Raw genomic sequence first — 16,088 nt, 5'->3', positions numbered from 1 at the left:
TTCAAGTGCTCACCTGTGTGAAATATCCAATAAGAGAAATCATGCAAATCGAAAAAAAAGCCCAAACCGTAGGATATTTCTTGTTTGGCGCAAAATAGTGTCGGAGAAAAAGTATATAATGATCAAAATGTGCTTGATCCTAAAAGCGAGCAGGTTGAGCACAGCCCAAGTGTGGGGCTGGAGCGCTCCCAAGTCGGTATACGACCCGCCCCATGTTTACGTGCCGCGACTCAAGGTGTGTGGGTAGGTGAGCGGCTGAAAACTGTTTACACAGATCGTGAGGGAGGCTTGTCGCCTTGCATAAAGCTGGCAAACTGAGACGTTATCTATGAATCAGCGCCCGTGGCAAAAACAAATTGCGCAATTACACATTCTTGAATTGCTGCTACCTCGGCTGACCATGTCAATGTGACGACAGCTGAAAGCCGCATCGTATTTACGACATGCAGCTTTCATAGTAAAAAAAAAAAATTGCAAACACACTTGAGTTCCTTCAGGGCCCACAGTCTTGAGTTAAAGAAAGCCAAAACGTCACCACAGAAAATAAAAAGAATACAATTAAATACAAATGCATTTCATAAAATTAAATACAAACTCATCCAAATAATTTATAAAGTACAAATTAATGTTAAAAATCAAATATGAATGATAATACACATGAATAAATACAAATAAAGGTTTATAACTAGTGCAAGTTGCACAATTCCCGCCTCGGCGGTTTGACACGTCATTCCGCTAATCCTCAAATTGAAAGCAGTACCGAGAAGACTAAATAGTTTTCATGAGCGGGCCTGCCAGAGCGTTCAGGTTACTTGGCGGGGATGATTGATAGCTCGCTCGTGGATCTCAATGGCTGTCAATGTGACATGCGATTACCGGCTTTCGTTTGGTAGCGCTTGTGAAATGGCCCGCGGTCGCGGAGTTGCCGACAAATTTGTGAACTGCGCGTGAACCCGCCTGGCTCGCACGTGTGCGGGCGTCTAAGCGAAAGACGCGGTCTCGTTGAGGCAAGACCGGACTGATATTTAACCCGGCTGCCAATCTTTAACCCAAATCCGACTACACGGAGCCCTGTCTGTCTTTTTCATTCGTGACATCGACTTGGCCATGTTCGACTAATTTGACTTGAATATAAGCCATGTGCATGGTTAGTGCGCTGGCGCAGGAAACAATCAAAGGGAACCTCAAATACCAGATGAGTAAGCTCCTCTGTACGTCACTAATTTACATAATAATAAAAATCATTTCTTCACCCATGGCACGGCGGGGTGAAGATCCAGAGCCACTTTCAAGCGACTACACTGGCTGCGACCCTACCCAAGCACGCATACACACATCCCCACAGTTGTGATGCTCATGGCATCATGCCAAAACTTTAAGGTAAGCAGAGCTGCAACTAACTAACTTCTGCTACGGTAGCCTTCAAGGGCCAAAAATAAAATAAACTTTGCTGTTTTTTTTTTTTTATTATTTGAATTAGACACAACAATATTAAACATTTTGAAATTCACTCAACACCTACCCCTTCTCTCATGCTGCTGCCGGCTTTCCTCTGCCCCCCCCCCCCTCCATCTCTCTCTCTCTCTTGCTCTCTCTTCCTCTCTCTGCCGTGCAGGCTGGATGGGAGGAGCACCACATGTGCTCTTCGTATAAGAAGTGTGGCGCATCCAGCTGAGGGCTTCACACAGCTACTCAGGAGAAACGAAATGATCTGCCCTGGAGCCGCAGCAAAATGCTGGATGGACACCTACTCCTGGGATGGTTATCGTTCACACTGGTAGTCCTTGTCTTCTACTTGCCACCGCCCAGCGCAGCCTATTTTGGGTGAGTGAAGCTGTTGTCACCTTGATTGTTGATTGGAGTGGCATCAGGCAAAATTTATTCAAAATAAAATATTACATTTGACTGAATTACAGAATTGTAAAAAATATGTTAGTTTTACCAAAACAAATGAACAATTTACTGATAGAATTTTAACAAGACAAAAAAAAAAAAGTTACAAGATAAAGTTGTATTTTCTAATTTAAAAAGAATATTTTTTCGGTCCTGGTCTAGCCGGTCTAGCCTTCAATTAATTAAAAACTAAATGACAAATATTTATTTACCAGGTGTCACATGCATGTATGGACACTGAGTGACATTACAACCAATCAGCGGCGTCGCTGTCATGAACGATTTCAGCCCAGTGATGGAATACGTAGCCAGCGATAGACTTAAATGGAAACTTAAGTGACAGTGAGAAAAGTCAAATAGCTGACATGAGCGAATTGGTTAATTTGACAGAAAAAGTCAACAGAAAAGACAGCGTCTGGTCATTGCACGGTTAAAAAGCATTAACCGAGAACAGAATATATTTCATATAAAAATGTAACAAATATTGCTTTAAAGCAATAGTTATTGCGATTGTGTTACTTTTGAAACACTGCATGTTGTGAGTGCATGCGACAACATGGTAGCATTCACTGGATGGGTTTAGTGGAAAGTTATCTAAGTATGTTTGAGTGGCGGGAGGGATTATTTTTGCTTGTAAAAAACAAACGTATCCTCAGACGAGTGCAAAAAGGTGAGTGTACGTACATGCCCGCCCTAAAAGCAACAGCTGGTAACAATAAAGCCATCTGACTGACTGCACTGGACTGGTGGCCCAACGTCTGCTGTTGGGCTTGCACAAAAAAAAAAAAGAAAAAGGAGAGAGCGAGAGAGAGAATTCCCCCCACCACCTACCCAATCCAGCATAAACATCACACACCTCAGGCAGCAGGAACTATTTTCTTTCTCAGCCATCGCTCATATGAATGAAAAATAACACTCACTGAACGTTCACGTCAATGTTTCATGAGAGTGGAGTGCAAAGGTACGTGTCCGAGCACGAGGAAAGTAGGCTGTAAGGAGCGTGACCCACCATGACCTCTGATTTAGCACTTGTGTGAACCCAATGCTGTCAAAAAAAAAAAAGTACTGGACATGGTGATTGTACCGTTTGTAGTCCGTAAACATAACTTTGACCTTTATGCCCTTGATGGAGTTACGATGGAGACCGATGTGAAGATTAAGCTACAGTGGGGTGGGCAACCTATGGCCTGTGGGCCATGTACAGCCTGCAAGAGCATTTTATCGGGCCCGTTATGAGGTTGTGACAAAAACCAAACTAGATCTGCTATAAAAAAGACCCAAAGCATTTAACGCACAAAATATTAATTCATCGTATTGTTTCATGTATTTTGAAATGGTGTGTGTTTTATTCTCTCGTTTGTCAAAATATCACAAAGATCAAATGTTTAAGCACACCCCTCATTTGTTATTCTGCTGAAATTAGCCAGGTCGTTGCAAATGTATACTCCATCACACGATCCTGCTGCGTGAGTCTCATTTTTGTAACTATGGTGAACGTGGGCGGAGCTTGAGATTTGCAGCTGGAGAGCCTTGGTGGGCTTTCCCTCATCTCGCTGGCAAGTGTTTGCCAAACAGCAGGCTGAATCCGAATAGCTGTTCTCGGCCGGTGTAGTGTCTGAGTCCCTCATCTAGATTTTATGCCCCCACCCTCCCCCGGTGCGTCACTGTCTGTAATCCCGCAGCCACACGGAGCACACGTGGTAGCCCGGATTCCCGTCTGTCTTCCTCGCCTGCTGGAAAGTAAAGCTTGGCAGGTCGGCGTGCACTGGCACTCGCATGGCGTCTAATGGCCCTAATGCCCATGTATATTTACTCGCACTGTTAACATTTGTTTTCAATTGCCTCTTTGCGGGAGGGGGAAGCACGTGGTGTTACAGCGCCGGCTGGGTGGAATACGAATGAGTTCGGGTGAATGATTGAGCCCTGAAGCTCAGGAACATGACGCTGAAGAAAGAGCTCACGCAGGTGACTCAGACCCCAAAAACAGAAATTCAACACCGGTGTCACAGTCCGGGACAAACAACTATTCCTCCGCACGGGGGCCTCCCGGGTACTGATTGACTCAAAATAGAGGGTCAACGCTGCATACCCAATTTCCAGAGTGCGGTGGAGCGCAAGTGAAACATAAACACAATCGTCTCCTGGCCACGGTCTGCGCGGCGGAGGGCGGGGAGGGATTCCTGGCGTAGTCGGGCGCCCGCTTAAATTGTCATCCTTTGCCGCAAGAATGCGAGCGCTCGTTTTCCTTCCCCCCGCGCCTGTTGTGGCAGGTGCTACCTCTCCCCCTAAATCCGTTATCATTTGCAATCAGAAAAAGTCTGCGGGGGCTTCATTCAGGACGTGATGGGGCCTTAAAGACGTCTGGTATTGGTTTAAAAGTCCACGAAGGTTTTTTCTTTTTTTTTTTTTACATTCCGTGGTCTTGTAAACTGCGCTGGATTGCAAGGAGGCATTGGTTTGTTTTTATTTAGTTCATGTGAGACATGTAGAAAAAAAAAGAATCCACCCACAGCTGGAATCACCAATCAAAAGTGAGCCACAGTATCCGGCATAAGCAAAAACACAGGTCTCTATGACTTGCTATTGAATTACCTTTGGAGTACATTGCCACTGCTTATTTCGATGTAAAAATGGTGCAAATCAAATTGATGATCAGTATGCAGACCGAATCTATTTTTAAAATAACAAGTCAAGTAGAGGCAACTAGAGTATACTAGAAAAACGTCTGGGTAGTCATTATTTCTTACGAGTATGAAAAACATTCTGTCATGGCTTGTTTCTGCTTCAGTTTTCCTCGACCCGGTTCGGTCAAAAAATAATAGGCTAACAAATGGTATCAGGAGGCGATTTTCATCACTGCGCCGAATCATTTCCAGCAGTGTTTAAAAGTCACTGCCATGTTTCACCTTGTCATTGAATAGGCTACATATAAACATTTCCCGTGCTCCCCGTCCGTCCCCTCCTACTTTTGCCTTGCAGTGGTTTCGCGGGGAGCTCCTGGATGATTACGGCTCATTAGGAGCAGCGCTGTTGCCGGGCAGACAGTGGTTGGCGGGTGGCGTCTCATTACCGGGGCCCTGAAGGAATGATTAGGCCTGACGTGTGGCGAAGGCGGGGAGTGCGGTCGATAGGCAGGGATTTCCCGACTTCATAGGATATCCTGTGGTCGGAGCCCCACCTCAAGGGGTATCGCTTTACCCAACAGATAGGATTCTCTCAGCACTTGTGTGCTGACATCACGCAGACGTGAGAGTTTTGATAGTGGACGGCTTCGTTGATACAACTGGATTCACGTTACCGTTTGGATATTAGCCAAATGTCATAGCCTACTATGCTAGCCGATGCTAGCGACTATGTGGAGCAGCCACTCCTCAAGTCGAGAAGTCAAAATGGGATCACTAGTGATTCAAATTTTGAATTGCAGCAAAATACAAGATTATAAATCTTGGATTCACATTACCGTTTGGATATCATCCAAATGTCATAGCTTAGCGGATGCTAGCTACTATATGGAGCAGCCACTCCGAGTCAAGAAGTCAAAAGTTACTTTAAAGACTTTAAAGTTTAAGTTAGGAAAAAACACCATCGTTTTTTAATGTGGGTTATAAAAAGGCAATTATTAGCTGTGCTGAATATCTTTTTAATGTGACTTTGCTCAGGAGGGCTCGTAAATGCATTTAGCCGTCCCACATTAGAGAAAGTCGAGCGTTGTTGGAGAGACTGCGGCAAGGACTTAAAAAAAAGAAAAAGAAAAAGGCAGCTCCAGCTGTTGGCAGTGTGTTGCGCCCGTGCAGCGTCACACGACACGGCGAGGAAATTCCCGTTGATGTCAAACTCTCGCTGGGATGACGTTTGATGCTATTTGCAGGCCAACTAGTTGAAACCGTCAGAAAAGTAATAAAGGCTAACAATACAAGAACAAACAATGTCTAGGGTCCTATTGCTTGTTCTTACTAGGGTCAAAGGTGAGCTGAGGCCTGTCAGAGTCTGAAGTTGTTGAGTCAACAAAAAAGCAATCCGGAGCATTAAGAGTAAATGTTCCGAACTCATTTTTCCAAGACGGTGTTATACTGACAACTCATGCCATCGTTTGACCTCTTGTGCCTTCTTTCGACAGCAAAATAGTTGCTGAAAGTTGTTTTTTTTCTTTTTTCTTTCTCTGGGAGCTGGCAGGCACAAAACTCTCCTCTTTCAGCCACTGAGGAGTGACTGATTCAAACAGCTGCTGTTTTGTTTGCAATTCTTGTAGTCTTGCCTTTGGAAGCTGGAACACGGCGTTCCAAATCGCGTTCGCAAATTCGGCCTTGTCCAGGCGTCTTGCTTCCGGGCCCAGCTGGCGTTGCTGTTTTTGCACCTGAGGTGTGTCTGAGGTGCGTTGGTGCGCTGGTACAGGCCTGCCCTGTGCCATGGCGTGGGATGGAACACACGGAGGGGATGAAGTGTGTGTGTGTGTGGTGGTGGTGGTGGTGGGGGGGGGGGGGGTCATGAGTCACGCGGGCCGCCGCTCGCCCAATCTGTGCCAGTCACACAGTGACCATAACAGAGCCGCTGACCCTAGAAGCACACAGAACTTAAACCTCTTACTATGCCACACACTCCCATTCCCAAACTACCACCATGGTTCTGGATTAAACAACCAGCCTCTGCTCTGACTTTAACAACAACAACCAAAAATCTCAACTAGCCAGTTTAGGTTTGGGCGTGAGAATTGTTCTAGCTTGGAGGTGGTGGTCTGAAGAGTTTAGGGCAGCAGATGACATAACGCTGGGTCACATCCTGTTTAGTCATACGAGATAGCCGATTTGCACTTTGTCTCACACATTGTCCTGATCATGACTCAAGTCATCGTGACACATAAGCAAGCGGCCATGCTACTGCACTCTCGGGGGGGATTGAGCCAGGGGCTCGTCCGGGGGGGGGGGGGGGGGGGGCTTTAGGGGTGCTCAGTCCCCCCCACACTTATAATGTTGGGATCTCTGCTTTTGGTCAAAGGAGTTAGAAAGCAATGTCATGCAAGGCTCGTGCTGCCACACACCAGATGGCACATGAGTGGGCAGGGTGGGTTGAAGTTCATCCAGAAATTTCCATGATTTGTGTGGCACCCATAAGAAGGCAGCAGCAGCAGCAGTAGTAGTAGCAGCGTAGGAGGACTTTCTCAAGGTCCGCACGTTTTAAACAGGCACAAGCAGAAGTGCTTCGGGACACATGTGGACGTCTGTCGTTGTTTTGGCAGTGATGGTTTTGTCTGGAGGAGGCTTCGTGTGGAGCCGACAGCTGGGCGGAATGATTGACATTCGTTTGGCGTAATTGACCAGTGGGAATAAAGGGAGAACTGAGGGGGGGGTTGTGGAAGGAGGAGGAAGAGGGCGGTTGCTTGTGACGGGACCAACCTGAGTTGATGGAAAAGTTGTAGCTTCGGCGTTTTTATTTTAGTTTTCTTTGGCAAGGCGCAATCAGCCAGTGACTGATTAGCTGTTGATTGAAGGTGTAGTAAGTGCTAGTATGTGCAAACATAAACAAATTTAGATCACCATTTTGTTTAAACTTCCCCCAGGATAACTGAACCCCCCGCCCCAAATAAACGGTTTAGTTAATGTATATTTATGTCATTTCAATGTATATTGAATATAATATTTTTAGTTTAACAGTTCACTTTTTTTAGTGTCTTGGTCATTCTTTGCCCCACCAAAATAAGATATACATATTTAATTTTTTTAAGCCTAACAAACATTCAATATTTTTAACGTTGGATTATTCACTGTTTAATTATACAGCATAAATTATTATTTTTATTTAAAAATGCATTAATTCAGTTTTTTTATTTTGTATATTTTTTTAATTTTTTATTTTATTTTGGGTCTTACTGATATGGATGGTGGATGGATGATGGATGGAAGGATAGATGTATAGATTTGAATCCAAGATGGCTTTATATGTACCTAAATGTATTTTTGATGCTACCTACCTAGCTACCTTCAAGACATTGCATCGTGAGCTTCACTGATGTCTCCTAATAAATAAAGCAAAAGAAATTGTGTGGAACACACTATAAAACCGGAGGTGCTACCAGAAGTACCGGCCGAGGGTGACTTCCAGAAAGGGAGTGATGATGGTGAAGGTCAATGAGGGATGGAAATGGAAAATGAATGTAGAGTAAACGTCATGGCCGATGGGAGGTGCTGACATGCGGAGAGAAAGAACTAAACAAACTAACGAGTGATAGACTGGGGAGGAGGTGCACCAGGAGTTTGTCCAGGCAAGTGTGTGAATGGAAAAACAAAGCTTCACCAACTTCTTTTTTTTTATTTTTTTATACGTCGGTGTTATATTCCATGTGTAACTTCTGTTGCTGGGCCAACTCCTCAAACAAAAACACCTGAGGGAAAACGCTCCAGGATGTGAAAACACGGCGAGATGTTCGGAGGATCTTAGCAAGGGAGCACACGCCACTCTGCTCTAATCACACGAACATGTCTTGATAAGAAGCCGTGTGTGTGTTTGGAGTTGAATTTAGCTGTCAGCCGTGACACGTGGCGGCGTGTTTCGATTCTACTCTGTTTTTCTTCATGACAGGAATGCTAATCGCGGTGAAGATTGTGTAGATTAGAAGGAAAAGTTGGGCAGATTGCATGTGATAGATGATTGCTAGGATTTAAAAACGCTTTTGATATACGTCATGGGTGGGAGGATGGAAGAAAAAAATTAAAAATACCAGAAGAATCCCAAAATACCAAAAAAATAAAATAAAATGGTGCGGCAGGCATCTGGAGTGTGCAAGCATATTTCAATGGGGGCCAGCGCCCTCGCAGCCCCCCCTCTAGCTCCGCTAGTGCACCTGCATGAGCAGGTGGCATCGAGTTCCTGACCCTAAAATAATCTAGATTCCCAGAAATCTAAAGAAATTCCTCAGGGATCGATAAAGCATCCAAACGCCAATTTCCAAACTTCCAAAGTTTGTATACACACGCAGGAAGCGTCGTCCGAAGACCTTTTTTTTTTTTTCCCCTAGCGTAACCGTCATACATGTTTTTCGCGTGTAAGTACGCCGAATGAGCAGCCGATGTCAAGACGTAGCTTGCCAGGTTTCCATTTCAAAATCCATAGCTGTCAGAGACGTTACAGCAAGGCAAACAGGCGTTGCGGAAAGGAAAGCGTTTGACCCGATCCGAAAGCCGATCCCCGATGCCTCGTCCGCTTTGGATTGGAGCGCTGGCCTTCCCAGGCATGCGGCGCACACGCAAGCCTTCAGACAATATCGCATAGCATATGGAAGCCATTAAGTCGCTTGGAATGAAAGTGAGGACTCTGGGGGAAACACTTCAGTCGGTTATTTGACTTAATAAAACAAATCTCTTGTTAAAGAACCCTGGTGACTTTCGCCCCGGCGAGCGCTGAAGGGCGGTAATGACATTGCGAGCGGATCGACCGGCCGGCCCGTCGCTTTCGTCTTTAGGAAGAACGTGGCCTGACTTCCTGTTTGCCGGTCTTACGCTTCAGTATCATGATTGTGTTGTGCAGCAGTTTATCAGAATAAAAGGTGCGAAAGCTTTTCTGTCATTGATGTGCAAGGTTAAAGAACACGTGTGCCTCTGTGACCCTCCGCATATTGGTTGGTTTCACTCTCGGGGGTGTGAAGCTTGCCAGAGATTAGACATAATGAGCGGCCCGGACTGCCAATCCTGTCAGTCGCCGTGACCAAAACGGTCACAGGGCCGACTGTCGCGTCCCTTTTGGCGTGTGTGTTTACGCTGCGCCGCGATCCCGCCATGGCGACCTCAGAGCGTCGGTCTTCGGGGGCCTGCCAGCTCTGCGGCGGGGCTTCGCTTGTTTGTTTTTGTATACGCTTCCCTTAAATAAACGGAGGAGAGAGGAGTGCGAGCGCGCCACATGTTCTGCGTGCAGCTGCAGCGTGAAAGATTTCGAGTCGGGTGATTTCTCTGTATTTGTGTGGGGATTCTATAATGAGAGTGTAAATCCCGCGGTCTGGTCCTGTTTAAATCGATGCAACACAGCTGTGAATGCACCCCCCCCCAACCCCCCGCCCCCCCGGACTGTTGTTTTGAACGCTTGTTCATCACTTTTCAATCCTGTTTCATCTCGGAATGATCCGCAAGTATTTGGATGACAAAGAGGCGTTGATTATATTTAATGCAGAGTAGCATTTCGTCAAATAGTAGCCCCGAGATTTATAAATACACACACACACACACACACACACAAGAATCCGAGCAATTCTGCCATTTGACGTTCCAGCGTCTGCTAGATAGTTACCCTTTTTTTATTACAGTTGTAAACTTTTATATTAAGCCTCCAGTGATTTGTGTTGTCTGAGTGATTTATAACCGCTGGAAGGCAAATTGGAATTTTAAAAGGCATGACAGCTTACTGGCGTGTTCTTGGTATGTAAGCGATTGGTACCTCACCATTCTGATAAAAACGGCACTGATGGGAAGTACTCCTATTCACGCCTCCATTTTTTTTTTTTTTAGGCTGACAGGTAATGAGCCACTGTCAATCCTGCCACTGAACTCTCTACCGGAGGAGAACGTTGGCCGGGCCCACTACAAACTGTGCGACCGGCTCAAACTGGAAAAGAAGCAACGCAGGATGTGCAGACGTGACCCAGGCGTGGCCGAGACCTTGCGTGAGGCCATCACCATGAGCGCCCTAGAATGCCAGTATCAGTTCCGCTTCGAGAGGTGGAACTGCACCTTAGAGGGGCGCCACCGAGCCAACATGCTCAAGAGAGGTATGTGGGAGCGTCAATTTCCTATGGCGGAGGGAAAAAAACAAAACACGCAATTCCAAAAAGAATAATCCATTTGCTTTCCCAAGGATTCAAGGAGACCGCCTTCCTGTACGCCATTTCTTCGGCGGGACTGACGCACGCCATGGCCAAAGCGTGCAGCGCGGGCCGCATGGAGCGCTGCACGTGCGACGAGGCACCCGACCTGGAGAACCGCAAGGCGTGGCAGTGGGGCGGCTGCGGCGACAACCTGAAGTACGCCAATAAGTTTGTCAAGGACTTCCTAGGCAAGCGCTCCAACAAAGACCTGCGCGCACACGTGGACATGCACAACACCAACGTGGGCCTGAAGGTGAGGATTGATTGTTAAATTGGGTTGCGGAGTTCAAACGGATCAGAACGGAAAATATCCCAAAGTAGTTGTAATTGTTGGACGCATCTCGATCTAATCTGTCTTGTTTGAGCTTCCTCAAAGCACGCGCACCCCTGAGAATCCACATTTTCTCCTCGGCAACTGTGATTTATTAGCTGATGAGATTGAAGAAAAAAGATAAATCAATATTATAATATGACTTGGCTGGAGCGTTTTAAATCGTCATCGTAAAATAGTCTTGCCATCATTTTGCTGTAAAGGTCTCAACTTGTTTTATTAGAGCAGTTCTGCCTCGAATTGGGCTCAGATAAAAAAAGACAGGGAAAAAAAATATATACAATTAATTAAAAAAAAGAAAAAAAAAATATATATATATATACATATATATATGGTTTTGTTTTTAGACCTTCCTTTGCATGTTGTCCCCTGGGGAGATTCTATCTGCGATTTAAGATTTACAACATTGCTTTTTTTCTCAACTAAGTTTTGGGGTCAATTCACAAGAGGACAGTCGTGGAATGTGCTGCCCCCAGTCCCCCTCCTCTAAAAAGCTGACCTATCGCATTTTCTCGACCCGTTGCCGTGATAAATGTTCACTTCCTGATCTCTTTCGCAGTCACGGCGGAGAAACCGAGGTGCTATCCAAAACCCCCTTGTCTGAGACAATGTGTTATTGTCATTCATTCGTAGACATTCATTGCTTTTGACGACTTGCGGTCTGACTTTCTTGGCCGGGGTGCGAGGACGCAAAGGCTTCAAACTTTTTTTTTCTTTTACCTTCTGACCATTTTGCTTCTATAGAGCTTTTTTTTGAGGATCGACTTGTACCTTGGCTTTAAAAAAGTAAACTGTCAAAACCACGGCAGACTCTGGGGAGCCCCTCTTGCAACTTCCTCTGGTTTCTTCATCAAAAAAATAGGCATTGATTAAAATACAATAATTGTAGCAATAAAAAGGCAAACCAGGATGGGGCCAAAGTTTCGGTTACGTGAGGTTACAGGGGCGTGTTGTGTTCACAAAAAAAAAAGGATCTTTCATAAGTCAAGGTACCACTGTCCTGTGTCTGGTGTGCAAGGTCATCAAGGCCGGTGTGGAGACCACCTGCAAGTGCCACGGCGTCTCCGGCTCCTGCACCATCCGGACATGCTGGAGGCAGCTGCAGCCCTTCCACGAAGTCGGCAAGCAACTCAAGCAGCGCTACGAGACCTCGGTCAAGGTGGGCAGCTCCACCAACGAGGCCACGGGGGAGGGCGACATCTCCCCGTCGGGCCGGAGCCAACAACCGCCGCCGCCCGCGCTCCCGCAGCTCAACGAGCAGATCCCCCGCACTGTCAACCTACTGCACATCGAGGACTCGCCCAGCTTCTGCAGGCCCAGCAAGTACTCGTCGGGCACGACCGCCCGCAAGTGCTACAAGGACAAGAACTGCGACGCTATCTGCTGCGGGCGGGGTCACAACACGCAGAGCCGGGAGGTGACGCGGCCCTGCCAGTGCCAAGTGCGCTGGTGCTGCTACGTGGAATGCAAGCAGTGCACGCACAGGGAGGAGGTGTACACCTGTAAGGGCTGAACGCCGCCGCCATTACAGGAGTGGGGACACTGATAAGCACTTTGAGGGATTCCAAGACAAACTTCTTCTCAGACAACTGGGTGAACATCTCACGCCTTAAGCAGACTCTACTTATTCGACTTTTTACGTGCAAGCATAGCCACGAGAGTGAAGGAAGAAGATCCGTGACGGGGGTCCTGTGACGGGGATCCATCGACGACTTCCAACAAAAACCAGACAGGGTGTAAGAATTTTACTCTACACGCACATATCTACACGCGCACACATTGTGTGTTTGCATATGCATGTAAATAAGTTTATAAAGAACGTTTTATATATTGTATACAAGCCACTTATGTCATTTTATGGTCAAAAGAAAAAAAACCACTAACTGCACAGACGCTTTGCTAGTTTTGTGCGACCGTTGCCGCCTTTTTGGAAGTTCTAAACCGAGACTCCTTCATGTGGTGGGGAAAACAAATTGAAATGTTTTTAATTTTTTTTTTAATAGACCATTTGCAGCTGTAAGTTGCATTTTGAAAATAACTGGACACTTTCTTAGAGACGCCTGCGCCACACAAAAGATTCCGTTTTTTTTTTTGTGCCTATCCAAAGATAATGACGCTCGCAATGTTTATTATCGTGTTGGTCGTCTCATGTCTCATTTAGCAAAACGATCGGGACCAAATTTTAGAAACGGGGCCGTTCTGCACAACCAACCGCAATAATAAACAATGTTAAATCATTTTAGATAATTCTATGTGGGAACATTCTCTTTTCTGTTCCCTGGTTTTTGGAGCGGCGCAGGTGTACCTAATATTGTGACTGACGGGTGGATGCAAATGAGGAATACAAATACTATACGTCCCTCTGCCTTCTTCCGAACGTTCAGGGAATAGATTCAGACCACTACGACTGTTTGGGGGGAAACCATCCATCATGAAGACGACAGCGGCCTTGCTAGAAAAAAAAATGCGGCCGGACGTAGCAACCATATTATTACCGTTGAGCCATATTCCTCATTAGCATAAGCACCCGGTCATCTGATGCCCTTATTGTAGACCGTGAAGATAAAAGCTTCTGAATTGTCTGCACTTAGCTTCTGGTAATCATCTATAAGATATGCAGATCTTGTTTGTGACTACTGAGTGAGAGAGGGGGGGACCCAGCTTTGTATGATAGCATTCATTCCCACACTGAAAGCCAAAAAGCCCTTTATAGTATTTTTTTCTGTTTAAATCTATATTTATGGATGCAGCACAGATTTTTAATTTTTTTTTTAATTGTAAATCGGTTTCTTCTCCTGTGGTAATAAGACACGTGATCAACTATCGCAAGAAATGAGCTTCAGTGACACCCCGCAGTTTTGTCTAAAAATAAATAAATAAATAAATGTACAGGCAATGTTTAAAGTCATGTTAACATTATTAACTGTCATACAGTTAACCAGTCAAATATAAAAAAATGTGACAAAATGTGTAGAAACCGACAAGAGTCCGAGCTCACAACAAAAATAGGGAAACCTAAAACCATAAATCCTTTAATGATATATGAAATGACATCTAGTGAGGTGCATTGCGTTGTTTGGACTCCATGTTTCATCCAAATGTCACGTTGGGGCGTTTGAGCTTCCCCCGCACGGATTCTAATCATAGATCCTGCACCCAGCCACCGTGGTCCAGAATTTCGATAAGCAAATAAAAGCCGCGCAGAAGTTTGCACGCTACATGCAAACCATAATAACTATGCAGCGCAAATGCCTGCCTGCCACAGCACACTTTTGGTATGTGCTCACCCCCCACCCCACCCTTCCATCAAGAAAACACCAACTTCTCTTGGCTGATGAGCTTGTTGAAGACAAACAGGAATACCAAATGCCCACTGAGTGCATTTTTCTGGCTCCGCTTATAGATTGTATTTGAGGAGAATGATGCTGCAAGATGATGATGTCATGCAACATTCTCAAAATCCAAAACTCCGCACTGTTTAGTTAGCAGAAGACCATGTACAAAAAAAAAATCTATTTTGTAGAAAAAAAAAGTAAATAAATTATTTTTAAATATATTATGAGCATGTGTTTAGTGTAAATACGACTAAATTGATTTTATATCCAGTATTTTGTATTTTTTTTTGGGGTTGTTTTCAAGAAGCATGTATTCATATGCAAACTTGCTGTTTTTCAAAGCACTAACAAAATCCTAACAAATGTGTATTCATGCGCACCATCTCCACGATATCTTCATCGGATTTGATCTCTTTGTATAATCTACTACTTTCGTGAAAAGCCTTTATAACATGTTGTCACTTTTACAAGTACACTTTGTTTTTTATTAGGGTTTGTGCAGTGCGTGTACAAACACACAGCCCGATACCACCACACCAACAAGGTCTTTGTCATGTCTTATGGGAACCCTAAATTATTGTCCTCTACCTCATGTGTATAGCTCGTACATAAGCAGATCACAAATGACTGGTAAGAATGTATTTAAGTTATTTAACATCTTTGTATAACAAAGGAGAGACAAGAAATCTGAAATAATAAAAATGAATTTTTAAATTATATTCGCATATTCCTGGTGAGTCATTTGGGTGACATATTTGGATGGATATATATATATTTAAAAAGTATATACCGTATTTTCCGCATTATAAAGCGCACTGGATTATAAAGCGCACCTTCAATTTTTTTTTTAAATGTATTTATTTTTTTACCTTAATGTCAAACAAAGTCATCGTGAAATCAAATGCATGATTCATTTTTGGCCTTTTTCTCAGTACTCAGACATACGTTATATGACTATACCCGTTGGGGGAATTACCCCCGTGGTGGGTCGCTGTTATTAATTCAACATTCCCCTCCTCAGCAAGCGTGGGGAGATTTCGGGGAGTTTTCTCTCTCAACAAAACGTGGCTTATAGGAATTGAAACAGTGAGCTTTACCAAAGCAAAACATAATTATTGGATATCTGCGCTAATACGGGAATAGCAAATCCCCATGACACGTGTATCTAAATTAGCAGCTTCGGGAGTATCTTTGCTGCCCCCCTCGCTCGCTTCCTGCCCCCCCCCCCCCTCCCTGCCTCCTATGGTACCAGGCTGCTAATACGAGCTGCAACTTTGCGGTGCGCTGTAATCCAACAACGTTTTGACAGCTGTTACCATGAAGGAAGTGGGCGCAACTCAAACACACATATACGCACATACATACTTACACACAGGGAAAAAAACTGAAGGAATCTTCAAGCTCTTTCTAACTTGTGAGATAGTTTTATGAAGAAAAAAAGTGGCGGAATGTTGTTATTCCAGCACAAGATATATGTGGCCCGTTTTGCTCCGCTGCACTTTGATTGCGGTTTTATTGCAGCAACGCTCAATCATAAATAAGTGTACAGCTTTAAATACCAAAGATACAGCTGACTAGTTCTGTATTTTGAAAAAAATACTGAATTGTGTTCAATAGAGTTACTATATAAGCAAAAAAGTAGGTTTCTTTTTTTTTGGGTTGTTGTTAATTAAACTCAAATTTG

At 44.7% G+C, this 16,088-nt stretch overlaps 1 protein-coding gene across 1 annotated transcript; it reads left to right on the top strand.

The window, feature by feature from the left end:
• Positions 1-1,652: 1,652 nt before the first annotated feature.
• Positions 1,653-15,121, top strand: wnt9a (wingless-type MMTV integration site family, member 9A). Its single transcript, XM_061296062.1, has 4 exons — positions 1,653-1,824; positions 10,383-10,642; positions 10,729-10,991; positions 12,088-15,121. Exons 1-4 carry the CDS (start codon positions 1,733-1,735, stop codon positions 12,580-12,582), a joined length of 1,110 nt encoding a protein of 369 aa, XP_061152046.1. The 5' UTR covers positions 1,653-1,732; the 3' UTR covers positions 12,583-15,121.
• The last annotated feature ends 967 nt before the right edge of the window (positions 15,122-16,088 follow it).

The sequence above is a fragment of the Syngnathus typhle genome, linkage group LG13 (assembly GCF_033458585.1).
Source record: "Syngnathus typhle isolate RoL2023-S1 ecotype Sweden linkage group LG13, RoL_Styp_1.0, whole genome shotgun sequence".
Classification (NCBI taxonomy): Eukaryota; Metazoa; Chordata; class Actinopteri; order Syngnathiformes; family Syngnathidae; genus Syngnathus; species Syngnathus typhle.
The sequence above is the reverse complement of the archived record's forward strand: the minus strand, read 5'-3'. Positions and strand labels throughout refer to the sequence as shown.